General features: G+C 35.3%; 1 protein-coding gene across 1 annotated transcript in view; it reads right to left on the reverse strand.

The window, feature by feature from the left end:
• The window catches only part of CTTNBP2 (cortactin binding protein 2), an 86,706-nt gene that overhangs the window by 61,841 nt on the left and 9,285 nt on the right, over positions 1 to 15,580 (reverse strand). The window contains exon 2 of the mRNA XM_074827554.1: positions 12,693 to 12,800. Within this exon, the coding sequence (XP_074683655.1) occupies positions 12,693 to 12,800 (108 nt within the window). The remainder of the gene's footprint in view (positions 1 to 12,692; positions 12,801 to 15,580) is intronic.

The raw sequence follows: 15,580 nt of genomic DNA on the forward strand, positions 1-15,580 counted from the left end.
ATCCTTCTGGACAAGTTGTCCAACTCTGGGATGAGCAGGTTCACCGTGCGCTGGGTGAAGGACCGGCTGAAGGGCAGAGATCAAAGGCTTGTAGTGAATGGGACGACCGCTGGCTGGCGGCCGGTCATCAGCGGTGTTCCTCAGGGCTCAATTCTAGGGCCAGTTCTGTTCAATATATCCATCAACAGTCTGGATGCAAGAGCTGAATGCACCATTAGCCAGTTTGCTGATGATACCAAACTGGGAGGTGCTGTTCATGCCCTTGAAGGACAAGAGGCCTTGCAGAGGGACCTAGATAGATTGGAGCATTGGGCAATGATTAATGGGTTGAAATTTCACCAGCTGAAATGCCGGATTCTGCACCTAGGATGGAGTAATGCTGGGCACAGGTATAGATTGGGAGGAGTGGCCGGAGAGCAGCCCTGCAGCAAGGGATCTGGGGGTGCTGGTTGTCAGCAGGCTCAACAGGAGTCCACAGTGTGCCCTGGCAGCCAAGAGGGAAAACTGCATCCTGGGTGCATCAAGCACAGCATAATCAGCCAGTAAAAAGAGGTGATCATCCCGCTGCATTCAGCGTTGGTGCAGCCTCACCTTGAGTACTGTGTGCAGTTCTGGGCCCCACAATTTAAGAAGGATGTGAAGGTCCTTGAATGGATCCAGAGGAGGGCAACAGAGCTGGTGAAAGGGTTGAAAGGAACAGGCTTTCTAGAGAGGTGGTCAATGCCCCAGGCCTATCAGTGTTTAAGAGACATTTGGACAATGCCCTTAACATGCTTTAACTTGGTCATCCCTGAATTGGTCATTCAGTTGGACTAGATGATCGTTATAGGTCCCTTCCAACAGAAATAGTCTATTCTAGTCCATTAACAACACAGATTTATTTGAGGTATAGTAAGAGAATTCAATGTTTTCAAATGATTTCTGTATTCACTGGAAAGTAAATTGTGAGAGTAATATGTATTACCTCCAAGAAGAATTTTATTCTTGCTACTACCCCTAGTGAAGAAGCTGAATGAACAAATAGATTTAACTAAATACATTTGATTTCTAGAACAGAACATTTTAAAGTAAACAGAATACACATCTACATTGTATATTTTGGGTTTTATGCCCTTTATTAAAACTTTAAAGTAATTTTCCAGCTAGTACTCTTTACAGTTACCATTACTTAAAAGTTACTAATTTTAAAATTGTCACATAAAAGCTTATATTTCCACAATATCTAGCTAAAATTTTGTGCTGCCATTTCAGAGAGAACTGAACACCATTGCTCTATTTTCTCAAATTTCCCATTTATTTCTCCAAATGGAATGCTGGCTTTTATAAGAGACCTAGTGCTAAGTATTTTTAGTACACTGCTAGAGCTTCTAAGACAGAAGCCTCTCTCTGGAAGAACTGCAGAACCTGGAAGACCTATCCACCAGTCAGAACAGCATCAAAACAGAGTGGGAGGAACAAAAGCATACACCCAAGCATAACAAAAGTAACTGCTGCTATGTTAGTATTTTCACAAGTGTCGAATTTGAAAAGGACCCCAATCAAATCTCTTATTAATAATTATCTTTTATAAATTACTATCATAATTTATTTAGGGGAATCAAGAACAAACATTATACATTTTTTCTTCAGCAACAATAACATGAAGAGACACACAAACAAAAGAAAGAACTATTATGCTATCAGTTGCACTTTCGTGTTACCATCAACAAAATTAACTGTACCATTTATTGGCATAAAGGAAATATCCTGTGTATGTTCTGTTAACTAAAAATGGAAAATTTCAGTTAACATAATACAGATAGGATGACCCAGTTACATTTCTCAATGTCATCAACGTGAGTAATGATGGGAAACAGATAAAACATTTTAAATAATTCATTCTAACAATCAAGTTCACAGCTGTATTATGCAAAGCTCACAGAAACCGAGAAACAGTTACATCAACATGATATTGGAATTTTTTATTATTGTTTTTACAAAGTGTGTGTATCTCTACTCATTAATTTATGTTGGATTATGCAGAAAGATCAATCGAGGGTAGGAAGAATCAAGTGGGAAAGGCAAAATAATTATCCAAGTAAGAAACCAGCAGAATACTTTCAGCTAAATTAGAAGTTACATGCCTGGCAACAATAAAGACATTCAGATCTTATGTGTAAAACAAAAAAAGTGACTATTATCAATGTAACAGTCATTGCTGGAAAGGACAGAGTGAAAAGGATGCTTGCAATGCAAGGCCATAGAGTTTTCATACTAGAAAACTAGCCTCACAGTTTCATACTTGTAGTCTCCAACTTTAGGAGAACCTGGTAGAAGGATATTTACCTGAGCAGTGAAGCTTAAGCTTAGTAAAATAACACATATACAGGACTGTTTTAATATGTTTTACCAAAAGTTTTGCTTTGCTCAGTGCTTAATAACTCCCTTTGGCAAATAGCAAGTAACTACCACAAGAAGTGATGTAACACTACTGAAAACTTATTTTGTCAGTAGCTTCTAGAAGAGGCCTTTGTATGTGTCAAAATACCAGGATCCCTCAGATCAACAAAGTTTATCAGTCCAGGGACTGCTGCTTCTACCTCCACAGCATCTGGTGGAAAAGGTGCAATCTGGTTCCATTCATAAAGAAGTGCAAGAAATAAAGCTGTTACTTGATGGAAAACCCAAATACAGTTCACTTGATACCTTGTATCATGCAAAGAAAAGTATTCATTGTTAGTTATCCATGCTTACAGAACTATTATTACAAAAAACCACTGAATATAAGAAAAGTAAATACTCTCATAGGCATCTGAAATGATCTTTTAAATAAGATACTATACATAAAGCCAACTCACCAATAATATACACAGTATTTCCAAATTATTACAACATGGACTCTGGCAGTATCAAGGATAAGGTATAAGACTGTCCTTTAATTTCACAACATTTCCTGAAGTACGGTGTTAGGTTTTGCTGTCTTAAGCAGGCTTGGTCATTTTGTTGTCATGCAACAAAAACTATTGTCTTACATTGTAACCAGCCATGAAATTCTCAAAAATTGAGGTCCACACAGATATTTACTGGAATAGTGCTAGTTTCTTGAATTGTTTGGCAATAAAGCAGTGTGTCAAAACATGTCAAGTAATTTCATAAAAATAAATTTAGCTGACAAACTAAAAAAAAGCCACAATACATAAACCATGATCAAGATAGGGAAAAAAAAAAATTTAACAATCTTTAAGGTTGTGTCTAACAACACTTTTTCAATTAGGTGAACAAAGAGAGTGCTGCATTACTTTAAATAAACCACAGATAAAGATATCATTCCATACTAAGCACTGAAAAATCATTTTATCTACTAACTCATCTGAGGTTTATTCATATTTCATAGTTTCTTTGCAATCAATTTTAAATAGCTTGCAATAGTGAAATAATAGTTTTTGACAACCATGTTCAGAAAATTACAATAAACTAATATTAAGAAAGTAAAAGCTTTAAACATAACCAGAATCATTGGACAGGTAAAGACAAACTATATTTAAGAGCAGAGGAAATGCATATGCAACCATAATCAAATTTAATAAATGAAAGGTAGTGATCAGATGAGCAAGTACACGAACTGCAAACCATTGCCTCCCCCAAATTCAGTAAAAATTAAATTTTTGCAAAGAAATTGCAACATACAAAAATGACAACTGCAAACAAGGCATTATCTGACTTCTATTTCATGGTTCACTTCTGCCACCAAGGCCAACAACTGCCATCATACTGCCTACAACAATAACCTTCTGTTACATACACTTTAACATCTTCTGCTCCTCCTTCTACCTAATCATCATTTTTCCAAGACACCTGCTACAAAACAGGCTGTCTTACTGGCTGCCAGAAACCCCTAAAGCTGCCTTCTGTGTGCTCTTAGCTCCATTCTTCGGTACGAAAGCACCATGGGATCCATACATATAGAAGTTCAGATTTGCATTTTAAATTCACAACAACTTAGCACAATTACTGCAGGTAAGGGTCTTCATAATTTATAGGCAGTGTAGCTTCATTTGACAGATTATACTTAATATACATGTAATTTTTCTACCTATCAGTCAATTTGAGAACAACTAAACTATATGGATTCATTCTGTTTTTCTGATAGCTCCCATGTTTCTTTCCCTCTCAACCCCGAAATTCAATCTAGAAGTACTAAATCTTATATTACAATTCTTCTTAACTTTGTGAAGTATTTTGGGATAAAAACTTTATCCATACACAATTGACAATTATTGTGTTGGCAATAATTCTTTTAACATATAACTTGCAGAATACAGGCAAAACCAAAGATCACCCCATCACAAGATGCAGAAGAAAATAAATAACAAAAAGGACACGAAAACTCTAACAGATAATCAAATTTTCTTAATTAAAACCTCAACCTGCATTAGGCAAAAGTGTGCCTTGACAAGTGAAAGAAGCTCTTTTGCTAGACACAACTCACTGGGAAGCAGACAGGTCAAATTAGGCAAGTACAGTTTGTGAGTATGTACAGCTCCCCTTCCAAATATTTTACTTAATATCTACCTTAGTTTTTTTTCAAGGAATAGCTATTTCACTACTGAAAATGCAAAGTCCGGCATGAAAAGCTCCACATTTTGCATAGTTATTCCAGTATTTTTGGTTACCCACCAAAAACCTGATGTTGTTACATAGTATATTGTTATGATAAACTATGATACACTCAGTTGTTTTTTTTAAATTTTGTTTGATCTTCACACGCACTTAAAGAATTGCAAAAGTGTTACACAAATTGACAGTTATCATCAAAATAGTTCATGTTTTCAATGAGATTAAAATAAAACTATATTGTTCAGTGCTTAATCATTGTTGGCTGAAATTGGAAGACAAGTTTACTAATAATAGCCTTCCAGAACGCACAGCTCAGGATTTGAAATCAAACTAGCTTGAGCAGAAAATGTATTCTGCCCTTCAGGGAGAAAGACTCTAGAAGAGCATTTTACAGTGATCCATCTGCCAATTTCACAAGCAAGGTCCATCTGTCTTAAATTCAAGAATGATCGTAATGGTAGAAAACATTGGGGAATTTCTGGGTTTAGAAAATGCACACGAGGATCTAGAGTTTGGGGTTTTTTTTAAATCTAGAGCAAATCAACCCATATTTCCTGCTATATTTACACAAACAACCCTGGAAAAGGGCATTTATAGGTATACAGTGACTATGTCAACATAGTGCAGCACAACAGGAACAAGCGCGTAGAACACCACAATCAGTACTAGGAATGTGACTATGGCGCTGCCACTTGGTGTTACTTTGGACTAGCTCTGCTCTCAGTTCAGTTTACACAGCCCGAGAGCTGTCTGTGAGGCAAATCAAAGTTAGGTGGGGACAATGGGGAGTTTCTTCAAAAGTGTGGTCTTGGTCTAAATGTTAAGGTAGGTTCACTCAAGTAGTTCCTTCACACACACATATTATATAGATATGTAAAAAATGGCCTTCATCATAATGAACCCCAACATCTCATAAGCTACTCAGATGACCAGAACTTTCTGACAGAATGTTAGTACAAAGAAACATTTTTTTCTGTTGTTCGAAAATGCAATACTTTGCAAAACAACATTCAATTTGATTATATATACTTTTAGAAAAAAATGGAGCAGAGTTTTGAAGTAATGTTGGATTACACCATTATAGCCTTAGAAATGGAGTGTCTTTTAATTGCAGCTAGTTATTGAAGAAATTTCTGAAACAATCCGATCATTTCAAAACAAATGATCCTCCTAAAATGTATTAAAACTTTTTTTTAAGACTTGCTTTAAACTACTGAATTTCTCATGGAATTGAATATTGATATCCTAGTAGTTCTAAAATGATTAACAGGAGAGCTGGAACCTGAAAACTGGCATTCAACATACTATGTATTGTCTATTTTAAAGAAACATTGTGTAATCTACACAGTAATCACTATACTTTCTAAAAGCTGTTTATCCTTATGTTAAAATCTTGTCATTTTAGACTGGAAGCTTTTTATGGTAACACTAATAGAATGGGTTATTAAACTTAAATGCGGCTATGAGGTATTATTACGTGATGTATTAATTTCTGTCTTTTGACCTACCTATTTCATTACATTAATATCCACACCTTCAATACAAAATTCAACCACTACTCTTCAAGAACTCACATGTCTTGCTAGGGGAAGTCAGAAATTATCTTATATGGATTTTCTACTCAGACATCATACAGAAAGTATGATTCATTTCCAGCTCTATTGATTAGCCTGCAGGCCTGTCAAAATGCTTAGATTCAGAGAGATAGTTACAATTCGAGCAGAACTACCACAGCAGAGATCTTTTTCTTCTTATCTTTTTATAAATTTAGATAGTCTAACTTAAATTCTCTGAGCAGCTAAATTAACGAACTCTGACTTTCCCTAACTCTGTACTCCACAGTTCATATACAGTGCTTAATAACAGACCACAAATCTCCACCTTTCCTTCAACAAAGGCCCTAACAGTATGACTTTTCTTACCCAGCTGCCTGGTTTTATTGACTATCTACTTCTGAAATGCTTGCAGAAACTGGTTAAAAGATTCAACAGAAATTGGTACAAACACATACACATAAGAGCCTTAGGAAGTTATAGTGAAAATTAAATACAATAGGGCTTTACAACACTTAAGAAACACCTACAAACAAATTTACCTTGCCATTCTCATACTGTCCTCCTGACTCAGTCATCACACACACAGAATCTGTTGATTTGGAGCTCACTTAAGCTCTGAGAAAAAACATTGCTCCACAGCAATGTAATTGATACTGTAGTCAATTTTAATTTAAAAAAAAATATATATATCCATTGTTGGTATTGGCAATTCTTTTAGCCATTTTTTTTATTTCATTTGTGATCTTTCCCAAAAATCCAAAGAAGTTGTTCCAAATCTATGCAGTGTTATTAAAGGATCTAGTATGATAAGAATGTGAACAAAAAAATGCAAATTAATTAATGCATATCATAGAAGCAAGTATAATATAAATTTTCATTTCATCATTCACCACCTAATTAAATTTACATATGCAAATATAATTAATAAAAAATAAACAAAAATCCCAACTAAATTGCGCTTTCAAATTTTAGATGAATAATAACCTACTAAAGATTTAACTTTATGAGATAATCACCACTAAAAGCAGCATTTAGTATTTGTAATTCCATGCTTGACAGCTAACACTAGTACTTCAGTCCATCACATGAGGGTCAATGCACTTTAAAAAATCCTCTAGAAAGCAGGCAGATACAGCAACCACTTTACAGCTGGAGAAAATAAAACAACAAATGAATGCTGTATTTAAGATCACAGTTGTGGGAGGCCAGACCTGTGCTTTGATTATGTGGCCACATTATCTCTACATTAGGAATATATTATCCCCTTATTAAAAGCAGACATTATTTGGATAATTGAGAAAGATGGAGGCAGCAGCTATAGTTAAGTCTCCCTCCTTTTTTAACTATATGCATTCCCAATAGCAATTAAACAGCATGTTATTTGTCATTAATGAAACACCTTTAATGATTTAAGTGTTAATCTGAATTTAATTTTAATTGCAGTGCAACCCTGATCATGGAGTACTAAAAAAAATAAACTACAGATTCAAAAAGAACCATCATAAGTCATGTGGTATAACAGTTATATAAAATCAGAGTGCTAATAAGAAAGAGTTCCACAAAGATCACCTCCTTTGAGGTGAATCCTGATGCTGCTCTCCACAGCAAATTAACTGTTCAGTTAGAGAATAAATCTGAAAATTTGACCCTTTGCATGACAAAGGTCTGCTCTTCCAAGGCTGTTGGTCCTCACAGGGCTGAACTTGTCCAGCAACCTGAAATTGCTCTGGCTGATAATTACTGTAACTTTTTCAAATCCGAATTTCTCTGACTTCCAAATTCCAGACAGCCAGTGTTCCCCAAAAAATAGTGTTCAGGTAGAGATTAATTCAGCAAAATACTGTGAGTTCTGTATTGTACAAATCAGAGTATATTATAACAAATTTAGATATGCTAAGGGAAAAAAAATCCCTCAGCTTTCTCTGTTTATATCAAAGCACCAAACTACTTTTATAGCAATAGTAGGAGATGTTGACCCAGTTAGATAAAGTTTCAATCACTGAAGCAGGAAGCAACAGCCCTTTTTTAGAAATAGGAATGTTATGTGTCCTTACGTATCTGCAGTTGTGCATATTATAAAGGAACAACAGCATATTGTGAAAATGTGGAAGTATACAGATGTCATCTGCATATTTCTTACGAATGCAGTTTGGATTTGAAGTTTTGTTTTTGTTTCAAGGTATCTTGTTTTTGACTTCAAGGTATCAAAACTTTCATAAAATACAATGGGAAATATATGATACATTATGCACAAAGATGCAATAAAAAGAGTTAATCTTTATGTGTGACACCTTGGGTTTGATTCTCTGTAATTTATCATGTGACACAAATTCAAGTGCCTTAATAAAATCTATTACATCAACACTATTAACTATACTAACTAAACTTATCTCCCCTTCCCCTCCAACGGGATGACTACTTAATTTAACAAGATTTTTCCCCATAATCACAAACTACTGGCCTTTCTCACTTTCTTTTTTTTATTTTTTTTCACTTACACAGAATAGACAGAATGGACACTCTGCACTGGAACGACACCCAGTAGACAGATTTAAAAAATTCCCTAGTTCAATATTTCCAAAGCAGAGCAACAAACTCTGAAGCTTTTCTACTTTATTCTCACTGGACTGCACCTTTTTGAAACTAGGCTTTAAATAAACAGGAAAAGTTACACAACATTTTAAAATGCTGAATGAGGAGTTTGTTGCCATCTTCTCTGATGGCTCCTAGCACCAAGAGAAATTAAACTGAAAGTCATAAAGTACAAATTAATTTTGACAATATTCATATTGATATACATATTCATGATACAATGAATACACTGTAAATAAACACCCAGAAGACAAGCATCTGAATACAATACAATTCTGAAATACAAGGGCATTGCCTCCCTGTCAGAAAAGCAGTATTACAGCAGTACTAACTGATACAGGGTATCGTTCTGGAGTTTAATTTCTTTCACTGACACCTCAAACTGTGCATAATTTTACAGCTATTTTTTAAATAAAAGAACAAAAAAACACAGAAGTCACAAAACCACAACACATTCAGATTATTATTTTAGATTTCTATGAGCTATTAAGTAGCAAAGTTTGCCCCATATATAGGACTGAGGCTCAATCCACAAAAACAAAGACGTGTTTTCTGCTTAATCCATCAGAACCCACACAGACAAATTACACTTTTAAAACATATCAAGAAGCATTAAACTGTAATACTGAAAAGCAAGTTTCTGAAATAAACAAAAAGAATTCATTTAAAACTAGATTTTAAAAGTAATTTAATTGAGAACTCCATAATACACATACATATATATACACACGTCTGTATATGGCATAGAAAAAACCAAACCAAAACCAGCAAGGCACCAGTTCCAACTCCATATCTTATCTAGAAATACTGTTCCTGCTCCCTAGTTCTTACACCTTAACTCTGTCAGAAATCTCTGTTCCATTCCACCAGGGAATACTGTGGATAAGGTGTGGATTGTGATGATATGACATAACATACCAAGGGAAAAAAACATTTGGCACTGTGAGAACCATGCTCCTGTAAAAGTCAGCCTGAAAATAAATCCTACCTATGGATGTTGAAGGTAGGTGTGTTTTTTTTACATAACTGGCTTTATAGACAGAGAAAATACAACCAGATCTGTCTCAGATCTTCAGTAAAGCATATGATGTGGCTTCACACAAAATTAGTGAAGTGGCAAACAAGTGAGGTCAGTCTAAAAATTTATACAATGGCAAAAGGCAGACTAACGGATGCATCAAACATGTCTTGTTAAAATGAGAAACTTAATGCTAGGTGCAGATTAAGAGTAGTACCATGTGAGTCAGTCTTTAATTATATTCAGTATTATCAGTTCTTTTATGATCAACCAAGGCTGATTCACTTTGATGTCAGAACTTTCCAGGAGAGGTATTTACAATAGATACATAAGTACTATTTATTGTACAAATTTCATAAATGCTCAGTGAAACCTTGCAAAATGAGTATGGATAAGGGCACACACATTTAGGAATGATGTAGTTAAACTTGAGTGATTATAGAGAAAAATCTGAGATGACAACCACAAGAATGAACAGTTACTTTCTAAGAGAAAATTAAAAGATTCAGTTATATAGTCTTAAAAAAAAAGACCAAGAACATATAAAAGTGCTTAATAAATGTGTATACCACAGTAACTGAAAACTGACAGGAATATCACTTACGAGGAAAAGACAACACATGTATTATCTAGTATAGGGCTGGAAATTATCAGGTTTCGACCTATCAGAGAAACTGGGCTTTGAAACAGCCCTGCAGTTCTAGTAGGATTAAAAAAACCACCAAACAAACACAAATTCTGCAAACACACAAACACCACTCTCAAACTTTCCTTGTTTTGAAACAGAGCTTGATCAGCTTTTGTAATAATAACTTAAGAAGTCTTTTCCCTTATATGATAAACATCTCCTTCTCACTTTAAGGATACGCAAAGTATGTATGCCAATTTGTTGAAACAATCAAAGTACCAAATTTGACACAATTTCAATGGAATTCTCTTGTTATTCACTTTTATAAAAGACCTACACTTGACTATTATAGTAGCTTGCTTTGTGTGCTGCTTGGAGACTCCAGCTGCTAATACTGCTGACTTGTGGCTTCCCAAGAAGCCAGGAGATTCAAAAGTATTGGATTCCAAGGGTACAGTTCTTCAGCAGGTATTACTTCCAAGTTTTCCAGTACTAGTACAGCTAACCAGGCAAGCTGCCTGGAAGATTTGAGTTCCACATGGATTTTGTTTAGAGGATTTTACTACAAAATACAGGAACTGGAAATTAAGATGCCAGAGAAGAAAAAAAAAAAACAAAAATAACCCCAAACCAATTTTAAGCATTTAAATACCTTATGTGAAATTGAGCTATTTTTTATATTGATCTATATTAGTTATCAAAAAATACTGTGTACATGCTACCCATTTCAGCAGGTGCATGGGAATCTGATGTAGAATTTTTCTTTCCTGGGACTGCACTATCCTGAATGTTTAATGTTTACTATCATTAAAAGTGTAATGCAGTCTTTTTTAATTTTTTTAATCCCTCCTTTTATTCAATTTCAATACATCCATTATTTGGTATGTAGTGTAGTAGCTTGTTTGTGAATATGTATTAGAAAAAAATTGTCTGAGTATTCTCTTTGCATTCCTCCAAAGTTAGAAGAGTTTAAAAAAGGGATTCTGGATGTGGTGTGCACATTGTTTCCCCTTTTACAAAACCTTAATTGGCAGTCTGGGAAAATAAAAAGTCCTAGTCCAGGCAAACAAGACGTGAAATTGTAAAACAGCTAGATGAAAAGGCAGTACATTTCAACAGATGCATATACCTGAAGGCCAAATACCAAATAACTTCAAAGTGCAGTAATCCTCCAGAAACATATTGCTTCCAGTGTCTTATTGTCATTACAAATTGAAAATCGTATTTTATAAGAGAGGTTTATACCTATAAAGTCTTTAGTTATTAATGCAGGTACATCAATGACAGCTACTTTAAAGCTCCATTTGCATCAAGTGATCTGAAGCCAACACTAAACAAACAAAAATTGCATTTACAATTGTCACTGTGACATTACAAGTGGAAAATGTTCCCACACTACTTGACAACCATTACACATACTATTAAAAACTACTGTTAGATACATTTTATTACATTGAGGTTTTGCTTTAAGAGGCCTTAAAGGGCATAATTTCCCTCTATCCAACTATGAAGCTATAAATATTTTCAAACCATGTTCTCCCCCCCCAAACCTGAAGTCTATTTGGCAGCTCTGTTAAATTTAAAATTGATCCAGAACAGAATAAAAGTCATTACAGTCATAAAAATTTATCATCTTTTGATTAAAATACAGTTTTGTTTGGACATTTCCAGTCAACTTTCTAAGCTGCCTTTCAGACTGCAACCTTCTGAAGCAGAAAGCCAACCTTCACATGTGTCCAGTACAGCAAAAATCTAATCAAGTACTAGTGAGTGCTGTTAAGAGTATATATCCCATATTTTACCTTTTCTTAAAAAAAAAAAAAAAAAAAAAAAAAAAAAAAAGGCAAAACAAGAAAAACACGACAGAAACTTTTCCCTGAATGGATATGACCATCCAATTTTCCCTCCTTCCATCTCACAGAAAATGAATGCATAGACTGGATGCACAAATACATAGACCATTAGAACAAATGATGAATGGACTGAATTTTCCTTTGAAATTATTTCTTCCTTTCACAAATAACAGACTCTACAATATAAAAGAATTTAAAGAGGAAGTAATTTTGCAGTTTTCGCACTTATTTCTCTGAAATTTTATTGGTATTTTATACCAAAATTACATAGAATTACTGAATGGCAACAATTAAACAAGAACATATTTTGTGATTACTGAGTTTCAGTCAACCTAAAACTTTAAAAATCACAACTTATCTTTCCACTAATAATATTCTATGCACAGTATAAAGGAAGTGGCAAATGAAAATTTAAAAAAAAAGCAAACCACAACAACCCAGTAACTTACCCGCAAGGCTTCAATTACAAGGTCTCGTGCTTCTAGTTCTCCTTCCATTATACTCAAAAGCATTCGCAATTCTGGCTTGCTCAAGTTATCCACATCAAACTCTCTTTTCTGTAAGAAACAAAACACTCATGAAGACACTAACTGACTGCAATAGTTACTGTAGATCTGAAACACAGACATATCAGCATCTTAATTATGGATTCCTCAAACATCTATAACTGTCAAAAGTTGCGATGACTTTATTTGTAGTATATAAAGTCAAATTTAATAGCAAATAGTCTGATTCTTTTTTAGTTAAAGTGCAGAAATTAAAAACCCTCCAGTATGACACTTTCAAATCCTATACGGTTGCAAGGAATCGATCCTGCAAAGCCTTGTGAATGATAAGGGTGAAATGGTAAAGAAACTAACTTTGTGACTAACAGTTCCTATATGCAGCCTCACAGAGACCAAAACAATTCAGCAGACCTGAAGTAGCACATCAGGGATGAAGACAGGAGAAGGTGAAAGAATCTAAATCACAGTGCACCTAATCCAGTGTAACCTGTGCCTCACTTGCAAACAACTACCAAGTCTTCACAGTATATTGGGCTGAATAGGAATTTCTGAAGTACAGCTTGTGAAAAGACATGAAATCTTATCTGTATACTTTATTTCCAGTCCCAATGTTTGGCTGGAGGGTACAGTTCAGGTTTCAGAGGCACTGACAAGTAGCAACAATATCTTCTCACTCCACAGTTACCAAGATCAGTAAGTCTGACTGCCACCCCTAGTAAGGCAGGAGAACGGGTTTAAACTGACAAATAAGATCATTGAGCATGTGCATAAACACTGTCTGCTGGGAATATCAGTATGGCTTCTGTAAAACCAAATCCACCTCAAAAACTGCTACAGTTCCGTAACAATGTCAGTAGACACATGGGTAAAGAGGATCCACTGGACATGAATATATTTGGATTTTCAAAACATTTTGGACAAGGTTCTATATCAAATATTATTACAGAAACTCCTATCCAACAGTACTGGATGAAAAGATACTTCATGAATAGAAAGCAAATGCTATGGGTAGATGGAGACAGGTAAGCAGTGGGGCATCTCTGTGACCAGCTTTATTCAACTACTTCATCAATAATCTGGAAAAAGGATAGAGAAGTGGCAGGAACATCTATCTCATGTGGAAGCTGGCACATAATTCCTCACTTACAAGGTTTACATCCTCATTTTGCCACTATATAAAACCCTGGTAAACCCACATCTCTGCATGAAGTCCTCATCTAAAGGTATAGAATCGGTCAACTAAAAGGATAAAGAGAGAAGGAAAAACTGCTATATGATGAAAGACTACAAGTCTGGAAGTCTTGATTTTGGAGGTGGGGCAGGGGGAATGCTACCAGTATTTACAAAATCATGAAGGTAGTAGATAAGATTAATAGAAATCTCTTGTTCACCAATATCCACATTCCTAACGCAAGCAGACAGTGAAATTAGAAGAGGATCATTTTAAGGGAGATAACAATGTTTATTTCGTGTGCTAGATTCAGCTGACCAGCTTGATTTCCAATACACTATTTACTTCAAGGGAAATGCTAGAGTTCTTGCTATGATATAGATGTGTCTCCTAGCAAAGCCCTGAGATGCAGATGCTCAGCTGTCTTCAGTATGACGTAATCAGTTGCCAAATTAGCTGGACTGTGTATCTAGATATGGTGTTTACTTTCCCTGAAGGACATAAAATCTAAGAGTTCAGCGACCCAGCAGCTTAACTTTATCACAGGAAAATCCAATAAAAATTAAAGCAAGTACCATTTCTGCTTTCTCAAGGCAAGAGGAGGGCAAAACAGTTGTTCTTCCCTCAGGCTAGAAGGCCATAGATCAAAACTATGCAAGAGCTATAACTGTATTAGACTTACTCTGTGTTCCATTTCTACTTTGTAATTAAAACACACAGAGATGCACAAATGGCTAGTGGGAACTGTATGCCAGAACTTTAGCTATTTGCATTCCATGTACATTGAATTGAGCTTCTTCATTTATGTCAACAACATGGATCAACAAGAGGAGCAATGTTTTCTATTAAGAGTAACTGTTTTGGGTACAGGGCCATCCACTCTAAGCAGTATTTCTAGACTGAACAATAGTTATCCTCTATTTTTGTTGTCTGGGTCAGCTATTCCTCTAATCCAAAAGATACCTCTTACCCTCCATGCCAATGGATCAAGAAAAACAACAGGTTTCTCTGAAGGCTGTTTCCCAACATACGCTGCAGCAGCCTCTCACAGTGCTCCTCGCAATTCTATACAGTGCTCACCAATCTATGGACATGTATAAAGTAAAAAGTTACTAAACATATGCAGTTCCTCATGTAATCTAATGTCAGTAGACTAGATTTTACTTTATAGGCTGCAGCAGATTTCACTCTCAGCAGTTCTAACTACTAAATTTAATTCAGTCAGATAGCAGGACCCACTTACCAGCCTTCCTTCTATGAACCACTTCATAATATCTAATTGCTCAAGTACAGCAATTGATTTATTCGTATAACTTTCTTTATAACAGAGAAAAACTATCTCCATTTTTCAGGTGGAAAACTGATGCAGAAAGATTTTTTTTCAAACAACACAGAAAGTAGTATAAAACACAATTTTCAGCAAGTCTTTTAAGTCTCCATTCAGTGGTTTAACCACTACATTTTCTTCCCTATCAAAAATATGCTTGCCTCCTCTGACAAAAAAGGCAGACAAGGTTTCTGATATACAGGGACAAAGTTAAGAGGGGCATCCACAAAAGTGCAGTACAAGAAATGTGATCCTACTCTTTTCTCCAAGTCAGTTAATTCAGCTTGTCAGGAGGTATAACACAGGGCAGCTCTTCATCAAAAGACTGATTGC

The sequence above is a fragment of the Strix aluco genome, chromosome 5 (assembly GCF_031877795.1).
Source record: "Strix aluco isolate bStrAlu1 chromosome 5, bStrAlu1.hap1, whole genome shotgun sequence".
Classification (NCBI taxonomy): domain Eukaryota; kingdom Metazoa; phylum Chordata; class Aves; order Strigiformes; family Strigidae; genus Strix; species Strix aluco.